The following is a 13560-nucleotide window of genomic DNA, read 5'->3' as shown; positions in this document are numbered from 1 at the left end:
CAGCCACGGCAGCCATTTTGTAAAATGATTGCGCAATCATGGTTCTTCTGAACAACACCTATTTCAAACTTCTTCTCAAATTCCACCAGTGGGATTCAGCTCTAACTTACCAGAAATGATCCTGAGATAGTCCTGACCAAGTGTTGTTATTTTTCAAGTCGAACAGAAATCCAAGATGGCCATCATGGCAACCATCTTGAAAAACACATTTTAAACTTCTTCTCCAGTTCCACTGGTGCCATTGAGCTGGAAATTGGTGAGGATGTTAAGGAAAGAGAGGTAACAAAGTGTTGTTATTTTTCGGCCTCGTAAAAACTTTGACATGGCAGCCATGGTGGCCATTTTGTAACATGATTGCGCAATCATGTTTTTCCTGAACAACACATATTTCAAACTTCTTCTAAAATTCCACCTGTGGGATTTGGCTCTAACTTACCAGAAATGATCCTGAGATGGTCATGGCCAAGTGTTATTATTTTTAAGGTAGGTCAGAAATCCAAGATGGCCACCATGGCCAACAGTGCCACTAAACCTGCAGAGAATGTATACTACAATATTATAAGGGTCTTTAATTTAGAGTCAGATGACCGTTAAGGCCCCTGGGCCTCTTGTTATTAATAGCTGATATAACTTTGGTGGTCGGGTTAAGATCCGGGTACAAAATCTAATCGGACATAAATAGGTACGGGGTCATCAGCCAGACCATGTGGGGTTTCCCTGGGTACGCCGGCTTCTTCCCACCGGAAGCCTCTTAGGGCACTTTTATCAGACCCAACAGGGGTGATTAATAGATAATGTACTTGTTTAGTAATTATTGTAAGGTAAATAAAGTTGGTATTGTTTTTATAATTGATGTTTACTGTTGACAGGGAGTGTAGTCTGTGATCCAGCCAATCCTATTCACTGTGCCACGAGGATCCGAGCGAGGGTGGTGCTGTTTAATCTAGAAATCCCAATTACTAAGGGTTTCATGGTACGATATTTGCCACGTCTGAGGATTCATTTTAAACTGTCTGATCATTAGAACTTTTTATATTGACCTGCAGTCTGTGTCATCAAGGATCCTTAAAACATTTTAAAATGTCTGACCATGTGACCATTTGCTCCTTTAAGTTGGGGTACATAAGATTCATAAAAGCTTGGTCAAGATTTTTGTTGATATCAATATGAACTCATGGTTTTATAATAAAGATAGCTAATTTAAAACAAAGAATTTAGATTTATTGTTTGAATATAAATTACAAATTTCATCACCTGACATTTTTTACCAACAGGTTGTATTCCACTACCAGTCAATCACTGAGCCAGCAGTCATCAAAAGACTTGTCAGTCAACTTAATAAAAGCTCAGGAGAGGTGCTGAAGAACAGACCTAAGTATGTACAGTCAAACTTTGTTGTCAGGAAAACTGATTACTCAAAGACTCTGCTGAACTGGAATAAACAATGTGATTCCGACAATTAAAATTATATACAAGTATACAGTATACGCTGTTCCTGCGAATACTTGTGCTATCTCAAGGCCGTAGTGGCCGAGTGGTTAAGGTGTCCCGACACTTTATCACTAGCCCTCAACCTCTGGGTAGCGAGTTCAAAATCTACGTGGGGCAGTTGCCAGGTACTGACCGTAGGCCAGTGGTTTTTCTCCGGGTACTCCGGCTTTCCTCCACCTCCAATACCTGGCACGTCCTTAAATGACCCTGGCTGTTAATAGGACATTAAACAAAAACAAACAAACAAACAAAAGCTATCTCAAAGTTTTTTGTGACCTAATTGACTTCTAGATGATGAGGTTCAACTGTACACCGATATATCATTCTGTGGAATGATTCCTGAACACCAGCAACAATGTTAGAGGATTACACAGCGAGAAACTTTCATGTTGCAGTCATCCAGCGGCCTCATGTTATAGGATAACTCGACATATAATTATGTTTCCTGATTTTTATGCCCCCGCCATGAAATGGTTGACATATAGTGTTACTTATGTCCATCCCGTTGCGTCGTGTTGCGTCCCGTCCCAATGCAATATAACTAGCTAATCTCAGGCTATTCCATTAAAATATCTACCTGATCTCACTTCTATCCATAGTTCGATTTCCTTCCTATAATATATGTAATTTATAAAATAAATTCTATGGGTTGTTCCCCCTTAACAAAACCTGGAGTCTTGGGGTGGGGTAGATGTTTTACTGGAAAAGCCCTGACAGGAACTGCTAAGGTTCCGGGATGTCGTGTCAAGTGGCAGCGGGGGCATTTATGTCTTACAGACATTTTCTAGTTTCTTGCGTACGAATTGTAACTTACTGTTTTAAAAAGGTAAAGCTTTCACATATCTTTCTGTCTTTAAGGAAATTTCAGATATTCAATGTTTGTAGTGACCACAATATGCATTAGCCAGATATGATGAAAATCCATGTGCATTATTTTCGTATTTTCTGTCGAATTAAATTCATGTATAAACAAACCTGTCTTTATTAGCTATTTTATAATGTTATTGAAGACTATCCTTGTATTGATGAAGTACTTGTACTTTTTCTCTAGATGTTTGACAAAGAATACCAGTGCTGTGATAGAGATTGAGTTTGAGAGACCAGTCTGCCTCGAGCTATATAAGGATTTTAAAGACCTCGGAAGATTCATGTTGCGATACAGTGGTTCTACGATAGCTGCAGGCTTGGTAGAGGAGGTATGATTCTTGATAAATGTAATGTACAAGTCTTGGATGCAGAGATATCTAGAAAGTAGATTTGGTTTTGAAGCATAGCATTAGAAAGTGTCCTGAAAATGATGCAATTGATCATGAGATATTATTATTTTGCTTGCACAGAGTAATTCTTTATAGATTTAATTAACATGAACAACATAATTATGAAAAAAATGATCAATTCAAAGTTTAAACAAAATCATCTCAATTTTCTGATGATTTAACCTTTCATGTGAATTCAGAAATGAAAGACAATTTTCAAGAAAGAGCATGGAAACATTACAGAAAACAAATTCAGCTTGTGCTTTGGGGAATAATATATTTCATTGATAGGATTTACATAGTTGAGTGAAGAATAAATTTCGTACAATTGTTCACGTTTCTTAAATTGTCATTTTTTTCCCTGAAAAAGTACACAAATATTTACCATTTATAATACATGTATACAAAAATGTATAAATATGTAGAGACATACCTGGTAATACAATATACAATCATATCTATCTTTAATGTAGACAAATATCAAAATCACCTGATTTATACAAATTTAAAGATTAATCATGGTAAGTTTTCGCTGCAAATGACATATACTTTACCATATTGTAGATCCTGAAGAGCAAAACGAAAGCAGATGACACACAAGGGGCTTCAGCTTACTGATCAAGCGAGGAGGTTATAGGCCCTGAATATGGATTTGTCTTGAATCTGTAAAAACAGATTAGGCCCTGAATATGGATTTGTCTTGAATCTGTAGTATTAACAGATTAGGCCCTGAATATGGATTTGTCTTGAATCTGTAGAAACAGATTAGGCCCTAAATATGGATTTTCTTGAATCTGTAGAAACAGATGTTCATACATTTTGTGGTTTTGTGTTAAACATGGAATCATACAGACTTGTGTCCTACTTGTGTTCAAATGAAACATGAGGTTGGTGTACATGTGGAGATTCGAAGAAAACTCAAGCCCACGCTGTTTGTATGGTTGATGGGAAGGTGTTGGTCCCTGGTTATGGTAATGGCGGAGTATCGGCCCTCTGCATGAACAATTAAAGCATATGGATATATGTGTAATATTGGCCCTGGTCATGGATATTGCTAATGAAGGAAGGAATGTTTGCCCTGGACTGGTACACCAGACAGCTTTGTTTCAGCTTATGTTATTTATGTAGAAAATACATATGCATATACGATGTTGAATTTACAGTTCTTATTTTGTTACATCTGAATTTGTACTCAATTTGAATGAACAATTTACTGTTATGTTGAATTTAAGGAACTACCTTCAATACCACCAAATCAGAGAAACTTTGAAATACAGATGTACACCCAAAAATCTGAATACATTGATTAAGGCTTTTACAGTAAAACATCTACCCCAGCCCAGGACTCCAGGCTTGGTTAAGGGGTACCACCTATAAAATTTATGGATAGAAGTGATTTATTGTGGAGTCCTGGGGTCAGGTAGATATTTTAATGGAATAGCCCTAACAAGATTGTTAAAGAGTTGATGTTAATCCACTCTGCATCATATAGGATAGTTACTTTAAGAGAATAATTGTCCAAATTAATTAACTCAATTTGTTTAATTAATAGTGAATCTGAAATCATATCAGCTGTTTCTAATAATACCAATTGTTTATAGAATGTGCAGAGTTTAAAAATGGGTTCAACTAGGCAGATAGCAGGTGACACTTGAAAGCTGTTTTACAATTCAAGGCCATATATATATAGGCACACTAAGAATGGAGTACAGAATTGTAGATATTTTCTCATTCCCAGAAAATTGACAATATCATATCACTGATGTGTTTCCTCCAGAAAGAGGTTTGACCAGCTGATTATTAATTTATTTTTGCAATGAATGTCTCGATACTAAACTATAAACAGTAGAAGATTTCATGAAAAATAGATTGAATTTTTTTTTAATATGGAATATTTTACATGAATGTTTATGAATGCGAACGTTGCAAGGATTTGCTGAGTGGTCATTTATGACATACACATGTACCTCTTGCAAACGTTTTTCTTTGTGATTACATGCATGTGACAGAAGAAATTGGTTTGTTCAAGAATACAGGCACAAAATCATTGTTGGAAACCCAAGAGATTGTGCTTCCTCATTCAAGTCTTGTGAGTTTCTGATGGTGATAAGCAAACTATGTGATTGTTATACAAGTGTCTGTTTGTGTTGAAGCCAAAGTGAAACCTACATACCTGTGTGAAAATCCTCTTTTTTGCCACCTAAAATACATTACCAACAACATAATTGACTTTCTGAAGCTTTTATCAATTATTTCTCATTCCTTTAAAAATTGCTCCCTTTCGTCATGCCAAAGTTTTACCGGACAAAAGATGAAGTTAAGCAATATTTACTGTATGAATTCTGTAATGATTTTTACAATTCAGCCCACAATCCAATATGTGTGTTCTCCAGTTCTATACCTTTCACCCCTACTGACCATATTGGACTTCAAATGATGAATGAATGGCAGAGTCCACAAAATTTGTTGAGGGTGGAATAGGTTAAGTCTACTTGCCATAGTAAAGGACATGTTATATTTAAGAGTATGTTATGATTTTATCTGCAGAATAATTGTTTGTGAAAAAAGAAAAAATACAAAGATATAACAATTATTATGTCCATTATTTTGTTCCGGTCATTATGTTATTAGTACAAGAAATGTGTGACAGTTTGAGCGAAATTGAATTTTATCAGAATTCATTGCTCTCTTCCGAATTGCTTTTGTGACCGATTCACAAACTTGTACAATACAATTTTGGTCCTGGCCTTTGATTTTACGTATCTGTTTTCAGGGATGGGTACATGTTGTTATCCCTTTCTTTCCATGTTATCATGAACATGATATGCTGCATATGGTGTACCTGGCAATAAAGGTGTGAGAAAAGATGGAGGTATTTTCTGTCATTTATATTTGTATAATTACCTTGTGTACCACAGCACATTCTAATACATTGATATTTACATTTACACTGCAGCCCCACTATATAACGTTACCAAGCTCACTTGAAGGTTACGAGTCCATAACTTCCAAATCTTTATTATGACGTCATTATTATAGTGATGTCATAATTGTCACGTCGGTGATAGCGAAAGATGGCTGTTGAAAAGGCTGTTCCGTCTTTGACGATAAGAATTTGTCCATTCATTGTCGGAGCAAAATTCCTGGATATGGTCTTTAACAATCGTTGTCAAATGTAAATATAAGCATTGAACTGCTTTCAGTTGGAAGTTATGGACTGATGAATGCCAACTATAGACAAGGGCAAATTCAACATGAAGTGCTAGCGCACTTCATTGAATTTGCTTTAACAAAAAAACATCAGCCCATAACTTCCAACTGAAAGCAGTTCAATGCTTAAATAAACCTGCCGAATTGGATGTCCATACCCGCGTGTGATAAACCAGACATTTCATACTAAATTTATACACTCACCATATCTCAATACTGTAAAACATTTCTGTCTTTATAAGATACAAGGGTTAATTAGACAAATTGAAGTTAAGTGAAATCCCTAAATAATCAATTTAATATAGCATAGTCGACTCTAATTGGTCAGGGTTTCAATATTGTAACAGAAAGTAAATCGTAAATTGAATATTGAACCAACGTTTCAATATTTGTTTTATGAAAATTCCAAGTTGAAATTTTAGCAAAATCTATACATATTTTTTATGGGTATGATTATATATGACTATATGGACGTTTTACAATTAGAAAACCAGGTTATTTAATTTGATGAAAATCCGTGATATTGCATTCTAAAATACAAATTTGCGAAATTGAATAAAATGTTTTTTTTTGGCATTCCACTTGTGTCAGTTCAGCACATCTTTTTGCATCAATTTGAAAATTTTGGTTTTTCCAGGATGGAAATTTGGTAGTCTTGATGTACTGTAATAAGTTAAATAACTTGATACAAGTTTGATATTATGTATAAATATGGACTTTTATAGAATTGTTACAATTATCATATATGTATATGGACATTGAGGTAAACTAGTAGATAATAAGTCAATGAAGCATGAAATGTAATTGTAGACATTCAGCGTTAACATATTTTCTGTAGAGAAATCCTACCAGAGTTGTCGGTTGTCGGTGTTAGTTTAATTAATATCGCTGCGGTGCAGTACGAAGTTACCAAAACTTCACGATCAGATATTCAATTAAATCAATGATTCAGCAGCCACAACATGCTCGGTAGACAATCTTGTCTGCTGATCATCATTGATATAATTTAAATCTCTGTAGCTCTTATAATAGAAAAGAATAATACCAATTATGTACAAAACAGCTATTTTCCTTCGCCAACTTATAACTAGACGGGGAATAATTACTGACATCTATCATATAAATGTATCAATATTTTGTGTGATAATATATATATATATATATATAAGGGTATAAAGTGAATGTATGGAGTTGCTGGAACATGTTCCTATTTATGTGGCTATGCTGTTATTTCTATTTTGGGATCAGGCAACGAGTCTTAAATGCATACATTGTAATTGGTAAATGGTTCACATATGGTATTCACTATGACATACATATACAGCCAACAGGACTTGTATCTGATAATGATCACACAAGTACAGAGGCCTGTTCGTTTATGCATAAAATCGGTTTGTCAGTTTTTAAATGTAATATTTCAAACATATATCTTGACAGACCTGCAAATGTTAATACAGGCCTTGGAAGTCTTTGACAAGGCTCGTCTGAAACAATATAAAATCACCAGGTCCGTCTTTATTTCATAAACGAACAACACCGGTCCAAGTGGTCTAACTGTTTGGACAAAAACGAAAACGGCCAAGTAAAACACTACATATGTACTTACTAAAGAATCACATACATGTATCTAAACATCTGCATATATATATATACCTGAACGAATGTCACTGGAGCATTTCAGATATGCAATGGTCTACTGCATCTTGTATCAATTCAAGCAAATTAAACCTTCCATAAACTAGTAATTCATCTTAAGGAGCACTATTCCATTGAAATATCTACCTGCCCCAGGACTCCACAATAAATCACTTCTATACATGGTTAGATTTTCTTCCTATTACTTCTATGTATTATTAAATATTTCAATTTCTACTCAAGTTGGACTCAATGAAACTACCAAACTTAATCTGTTCCATTTGCTCATGAATTTGACCAGATTAACACTGATCAGTACGTATGAATACATGGTTAAAATCCTTCTGCGGAATGATTTCACTTTTTCTATATTGTTGGTATAAACATGAAACAATTATTAAAATTATCAAATTTATGATGTATTCTTGCAATTGTACATGTATTCTATGAAAGACCAGATATGCTAGATACTTCTATTTTGACAAAATAATGCTATTTTCAATCCTAAAATTGCGGACTATTTTACTCGACCGACTAGACATGCACAATCCGGAACTCCTCGGGCTTTTCCGCATTTGGACTTGCACAAGCTTCGAGACATTGATATCTAGACCGACTTTTTTATTCGAAAAAAAAAACAATTGAAATATAAGGATTGAATCTTGATTTGGTCGATTTCATGGGGTCATGAATTGAGTTGCTCTTGAGACAAATTCAACATGAACTGCTTCGCAAATTTAATGAACTGCGAAGCAGTTCATGTTGAATTTGTCTCAAGAGCAACTCAATTCATGACCCCATGAAATCGACCAAATCAAGATTCAATCCTTAAATAAATTTCATTGGTGGTACTCCTTAACCAAACCTGTAGTCCTGGGTTGGGGTATATATAGATATATATATGCATTTAAATCACAAGATAGTCAACTTGTACTTTTCAACAACAAAGTGAACATTTTATTATATACATTAAGAAATTGATATCAAATTCAAAATGTCATATATGACATCAGGTTATAAATTACAGCAATTAATATTTTTAATCCTTGTACTATGACCCGCCTTTCTTCTGTTTGTATGACACAAAATCAGAAAATTAAATAAAAAACAAACAAATTCTATTTTCTTGAGCACAATATGAAATAATGCCAGATATGGAAAGCAAAAACCGATTATTTACAGAGATGGAGCACTGCTGCAAGTGATACAGGCACTAATATATAATGGACAAGAACAAATCTCCAGAAACGAAGTCCGAACAATCAAACACTAGGTATAATGAAATAGGACACATTCACAACTATCTACCCTGGCAGACATTTTAAATTTGACAAAGCTAAAATTATAGATCTCAGCTGACATAACTGAAATTGTCGAAAAAAATTACCGGTACTCGAATGAATAAATTTACAATGTTTTAACCTCTCGTAAGTGTGAAGTTCAAAGTTATCTCCCTTGAAAATTTCTTGAATAAAAAGTAAAAATTGCTCTTCAAATCATGATGTAATTGTATGAGAAAAACTGCATGAAAGTATGAATTTCCAAAACTGCAGAAAATTATTGCCTGATGTAATTTTTTCAAGCAAAACATTGGGAAAGAGAGATGGGGGGGGGGGGGGATCTGAATAATGGTGTATTTACAAATTAATAATGGACATCATATTTGACCAAAGGTAGTAAGCAATATGCAATAGGTGACTTGAACCAAATAGCACTGAACACAAACTTGGTGCAATATTCATGTATACATCATTTCAGCCATGCTTGACATCTTTTTCGGGATATAAACAAAATCTTCAAAATAGCCTGCTAACTCGTTCACAGTCATATCATCAAGTCGCGCCTCCTGTGAACATGATCGCTCCAAGACCTGATCTTGGCTGGTCCTGCTAACCACCGATTCAACGGACCTGCCAGGGGCAGACCTTGTTTTAGAATGCCGTGCAGTCTTGGCTTTCGGACTGCAGGATGAACCAGGCGAGTTACCGTTGGTGTCAATGTCGCGAGAATGTTTTCTACCACCAGTTAAATTATGTCGATGATCAACATCAAACGAAGCAAAAGAATTATTTTTCTCTGTTGATTTCTTGGACGAAATACACATACTAGAAAAATCACTAAGAACTTTTTTAGTACCGGATCCAAATACAGAAATATCAGAAGAATTATTGGTAGATTGGGGAAGCTTCATCACATTTAAGCCAGTGGGATCACTCTTCCTGTCTTTCTTAATTAGTTTGAGTCTCGCTGACCTAATGATATGCTTTCGGTCTTTCTCTGAATGATGCAGTTTGAGTCTGGCTTCTCGAATTAAACGACGCGGAGATCCAGAGACGTTGGCATAGTTGTACTTGTTTCGGTTTTCCGTATCGCTATCATTAGTGCAGCGACAATGTTTCGTATTGCACTCTTCCTTTTTCAAGGTCATTTTCTGCATGGAAAAGATGACTTCCTGAGGGTACGGCTCCATCCTACTGCTGCTTTTCTTAAGATGGGGTTTATCACTACTTTTCGTTGATCTTTCCTGCTTCCCGCCACTGTCCCTGAAAGTGATTAGTTTATCTTATTTAATCATTAATAAAACCAACGCAGTATCATATTAACATCAACACATTGTAAATGATCAGGCTACATGGAGGTAAATGTTGGTACCACATAGTCTTGATCATAAGAAGATATTTGCTGTATTGAATTTAGCACCCCTTCTCCAATACATGCCCAGTCTTGGTCACACAAATAAAACCAGACAGCAGCGTAATACTTTGCACAGAAAAGAGTTTGGAATACTTAGGGATAATGCAGGTCATTGTATATGATTTAACTGTTTTTCTATAACTTGTATATCTCAAGCAGATGTCTTGAAACATATATAAGTGTGAATAATATTACTAAATAACAAACTAATACCAGGTTCTTCATGGAAGGAGATAGATTATCTAGTGTAATTTTTGGGAAGAATCATTTCTGGTCCCATCCTGAACTGCTCCGGATATATTTAATTTCCCAAAAGTTCTGAATGAATTTATTCTTGGGGAAAGCCGCCGAGCATAGCTTGAGGTTGCCGTGTTTCACAGCACCTAAAAATTGTAACGCTGAAGGAACATTAACAAGAAATAGACATGTAGGCAATGAATTAGTAACTAACAGCACAAAAATTTATTGTATATAACATCTGTAAATACAAGACAACTATCTTTGATGGTAAATTACCAGAAAAAGCCAGGGAGGTCGGTAGTAATGAAATGTACTAATTCAGCAATGTGGAATGTCCCCGTCATAGTATAGTATCATAACTAATTTATATATAATGGCCTTCATATCATTGGAAGCAAGGAATACCCTAAATAATACTAAAATCCATATAATATGGCTTCAGAAACACTACTTATCACCCTCGATTAATTCCCCCCTCTAGGTATATAGAGTCAATGAGATTTGTTTATATCATCCTAATGATCACTCCGCTTCAATTTTTTGTCATTGTAATTACCGGCAAATATGGTATGTGTAGTATGTTTATTGTATATATAATCAACGACTCATGCTCGAGTTTTAATTCATTAGTCTTTTCTAACTCCCAATTTGCATTTAAAAGTTCTAAGATCTTGGGAGTCTTTCTTTGCAAACTTAAGAGACAACATTATTTGTATCATTTAACAACTAAACAGAATTAATATGAGTCATGATGTATCAATTGATGTCTTGATTTATAATTTGATTTCTTGATTTATAATTTGATGTCTTGATGTAAAAAAAGATGATGTCTTGATTTATAATTTGATGTCTTGATGTAAAAAAAAGATGATGTCTTGATTTATAATTTGATTTCTTGATTTTTTTAATTTGATGTCTTGATTTATAATTTGATTTCTTCATTTTTTTAATTTGATATCTTGATTTATAATTTGATTTCTTGATGTAAAATTTGATGTCTCTTGATTTATAATTTGATGTCTCTTGATTTATAATTTGATGTCTTGATAAGTATATTGAGAATCAGGATACATACCTTAGCCACAAGTCCTGGACAACAAGGGCACTTTCACTTGTTACTATGTCAGCAGAAACTTTCGGACTGAAACAACAACGCCATTTTTGATAGTTACTTTATGTCAGTAGAAACTTTCAGGCTGAAAAAACAAGGACACTTCCACTATCTTGTTACTATGTACTGATAGATGTCGGAATTAACATTTGGTAAAGAAGCAAGTATTTGGGACTGTGTAATGTAAAAAATATTACTACATTGTATATTTAGTGAGGTAGTCGGGATTCTGAAAGATGTAATTATATAACGTTTAAGCATTTAGCACAACAGCTATGTATACTTGCACACTTAGCTTGATAATAAAGTTTGTTACCTTTATATTATCTAATACACATATACATGTAATCCTAAAACAGGTTTTGCATAGAACTATATACCAGTAATAGAAGTTGCTGAAAAAATATGTATGGTGCTTGCATATTTTTAGCTTATATTTTCCCCAAATTTCCAACCTATATATATGCCACAAAAAAAAAAAAAAAAAAAAAAACATCTCAATTTCTTATTTACCCATTTGATTTATGCAGGAATACAAAAGTTTTCAATTTCACCCATGCTGCAGTTTCCCAAATTGACCAGGAAAAAAAAACTATTCATATATATACCAATTAGAGGCACTTTGATGGATGGATCATGATCATGAAACATACTGCCATGCTTAAGCTAGTCATTACCTCGTAACTTTGCTTTCTGAAAGACCTTTTTATTACCTTTCTGGTTCAACCCGTAACCTTTTGAATGCTGATGGAAGTTTGGTTGTATTTTCCTCTCTTTTGCAGCTTTCATCATCTCCCATTTTACTAGAAACAGAAAAATTTTAAGTCCATTACATTTATAATTACAAATCAATGGAATATAGTGTAGTTAATATTGAAGATGGTGCGTGTTCCTATTGTTTGTACTATACAGATAGGAAAGTATTCATGATAAATCAAACATTGCTATATCAAAATTAAAATTAAATATCAAATCAAAATGTGATTCAACGAGACCATATCCCTGAAATACTGTATTTTAGATCCTATGTAGGAGGAAAGAGCAATGAGATCAAATTTCCAAGCCTTTTCTTAGTTTATGCAAAATTAAGAAACAATAGAAAATAAAATATATATATAGATTCTATCTTGTCTTCAAATTTAATGACACAATTGAATGACTATCATCTACATATATATTATGTAACAGTTTTTTTTTATCCATTTTGTTTTGTTTTGTGCAGAAAGGATACATGGGACATTTCAATGAATTGTAAAAATCCCATGGTCGATGGACGATCTCATCCATAACTTTTAAATCATATCCCTAGGCCTGTGACTGTGATATCAACAAACTAATAAAAATGTCAGATGGAGATTTTTTTTTCAAACACGTGTTTCCTAGCTGTTTACCTTTTGTAATAGTCCAACTGCTTTAAATTCAATCAAAACAAGCTATATATCTGTGTTTGACATCGTCTAAGCTTCGTTGCTAAATGAATCAGACAACATTTGAAACATGCGATATGATGTTAAAAATAGAATCATTTCATCAGGTTGTGTTTATAAACATGTTGATTGCTGAATCACTTCCTGTCAAGGGTTTCCAAGACAAGGAAATTAAAAGCATACCTCAACGATTCAACTGATTTTCAATCTTTTACTCACCTTACCAACGTTGGCAAAACAAAACTTTGCAAGTTTCACATATTTTGTCCTGTTTTGCACAAAAACTGTTACACAAATTTACTACGCGAGTCTAAACTTCGCGTCGCCATATTGTCTTGTGAATGACGTCAATTTGTTTGTTAGAGTTGTTATGATAAATATAGACTTTTTTCAAAATTATATTAATTAATAAATACTACTTTCATATTGTATATAAAGACAGGTTTGATATTAATTTTGATCGATTCTTGTTTTTTCTAAAATATCAATACACATA

At 34.1% G+C, this 13560-nt stretch overlaps 2 protein-coding genes across 4 annotated transcripts in view; one reads left to right on the top strand and one right to left on the bottom strand.

Moving 5' to 3' along the window:
* The window catches only part of LOC117326278 (HBS1-like protein), a 44456-nt gene extending 38842 nt beyond the window's left edge, over positions 1-5614 (top strand). The window contains exons 14-18 of one of the 2 annotated variants that reach the window (XM_033882954.1): positions 870-973; positions 1275-1375; positions 2543-2687; positions 3312-3384; positions 3428-5614. In XM_033882954.1, the coding sequence (XP_033738845.1) occupies positions 870-973; positions 1275-1375; positions 2543-2687; positions 3312-3365 (404 nt within the window). In that variant the 3' untranslated portion in view covers positions 3366-3384; positions 3428-5614. Of the gene's footprint in view, positions 1-869; positions 974-1274; positions 1376-2542; positions 2688-3311 lie in introns of both variants that reach the window. The other variant, XM_033882953.1, reaches the window with a different exon arrangement.
* Positions 5615-8523: 2909 nt separating this feature from the next.
* On the bottom strand, positions 8524-13407 carry LOC117326276. Of its 2 annotated transcripts, none has more exons than XM_033882951.1 (4): positions 13284-13407; positions 12351-12440; positions 11602-11667; positions 8524-10135 (listed from the first exon to the last, which is right to left on the bottom strand). In XM_033882951.1, exons 2-4 carry the CDS (start codon positions 12434-12436, stop codon positions 9331-9333), a joined length of 957 nt encoding a protein of 318 aa, XP_033738842.1. In that variant the 5' UTR covers positions 12437-12440; positions 13284-13407; the 3' UTR covers positions 8524-9330. The 2 variants fall into 2 exon arrangements, with proteins under 2 accessions (XP_033738842.1, XP_033738843.1); XM_033882952.1 differs by lacking the exon at positions 13284-13407 and adding an exon at positions 13029-13260.
* Between the last annotated feature and the right edge of the window lie 153 nt (positions 13408-13560).

This window comes from Pecten maximus, chromosome 4 (assembly GCF_902652985.1).
Source record: "Pecten maximus chromosome 4, xPecMax1.1, whole genome shotgun sequence".
NCBI classification, from domain to species: Eukaryota; Metazoa; Mollusca; class Bivalvia; order Pectinida; family Pectinidae; genus Pecten; species Pecten maximus.
The sequence above is the reverse complement of the archived record's forward strand: the minus strand, read 5'-3'. Positions and strand labels throughout refer to the sequence as shown.

Bases quoted from the DNA above. Each gene is read 5' to 3' on its own strand.
- LOC117326276 (XM_033882951.1), bottom strand. From the start codon at position 12,436: ATGGGAGATGATGAAAGCTGCAAAAGAGAGGAAAATACAACCAAACTT. The intron at 11,668-12,350 runs GTAATAAAAAGG...TTGTTGTTTCAG, and splicing joins TTACGGGTTGAACCAGAAAG to TCCGAAAGTTTCTGCTGACA. The intron at 10,136-11,601 runs GTATGTATCCTG...AATCACTTTCAG, and splicing joins GTCCAGGACTTGTGGCTAAG to GGACAGTGGCGGGAAGCAGG.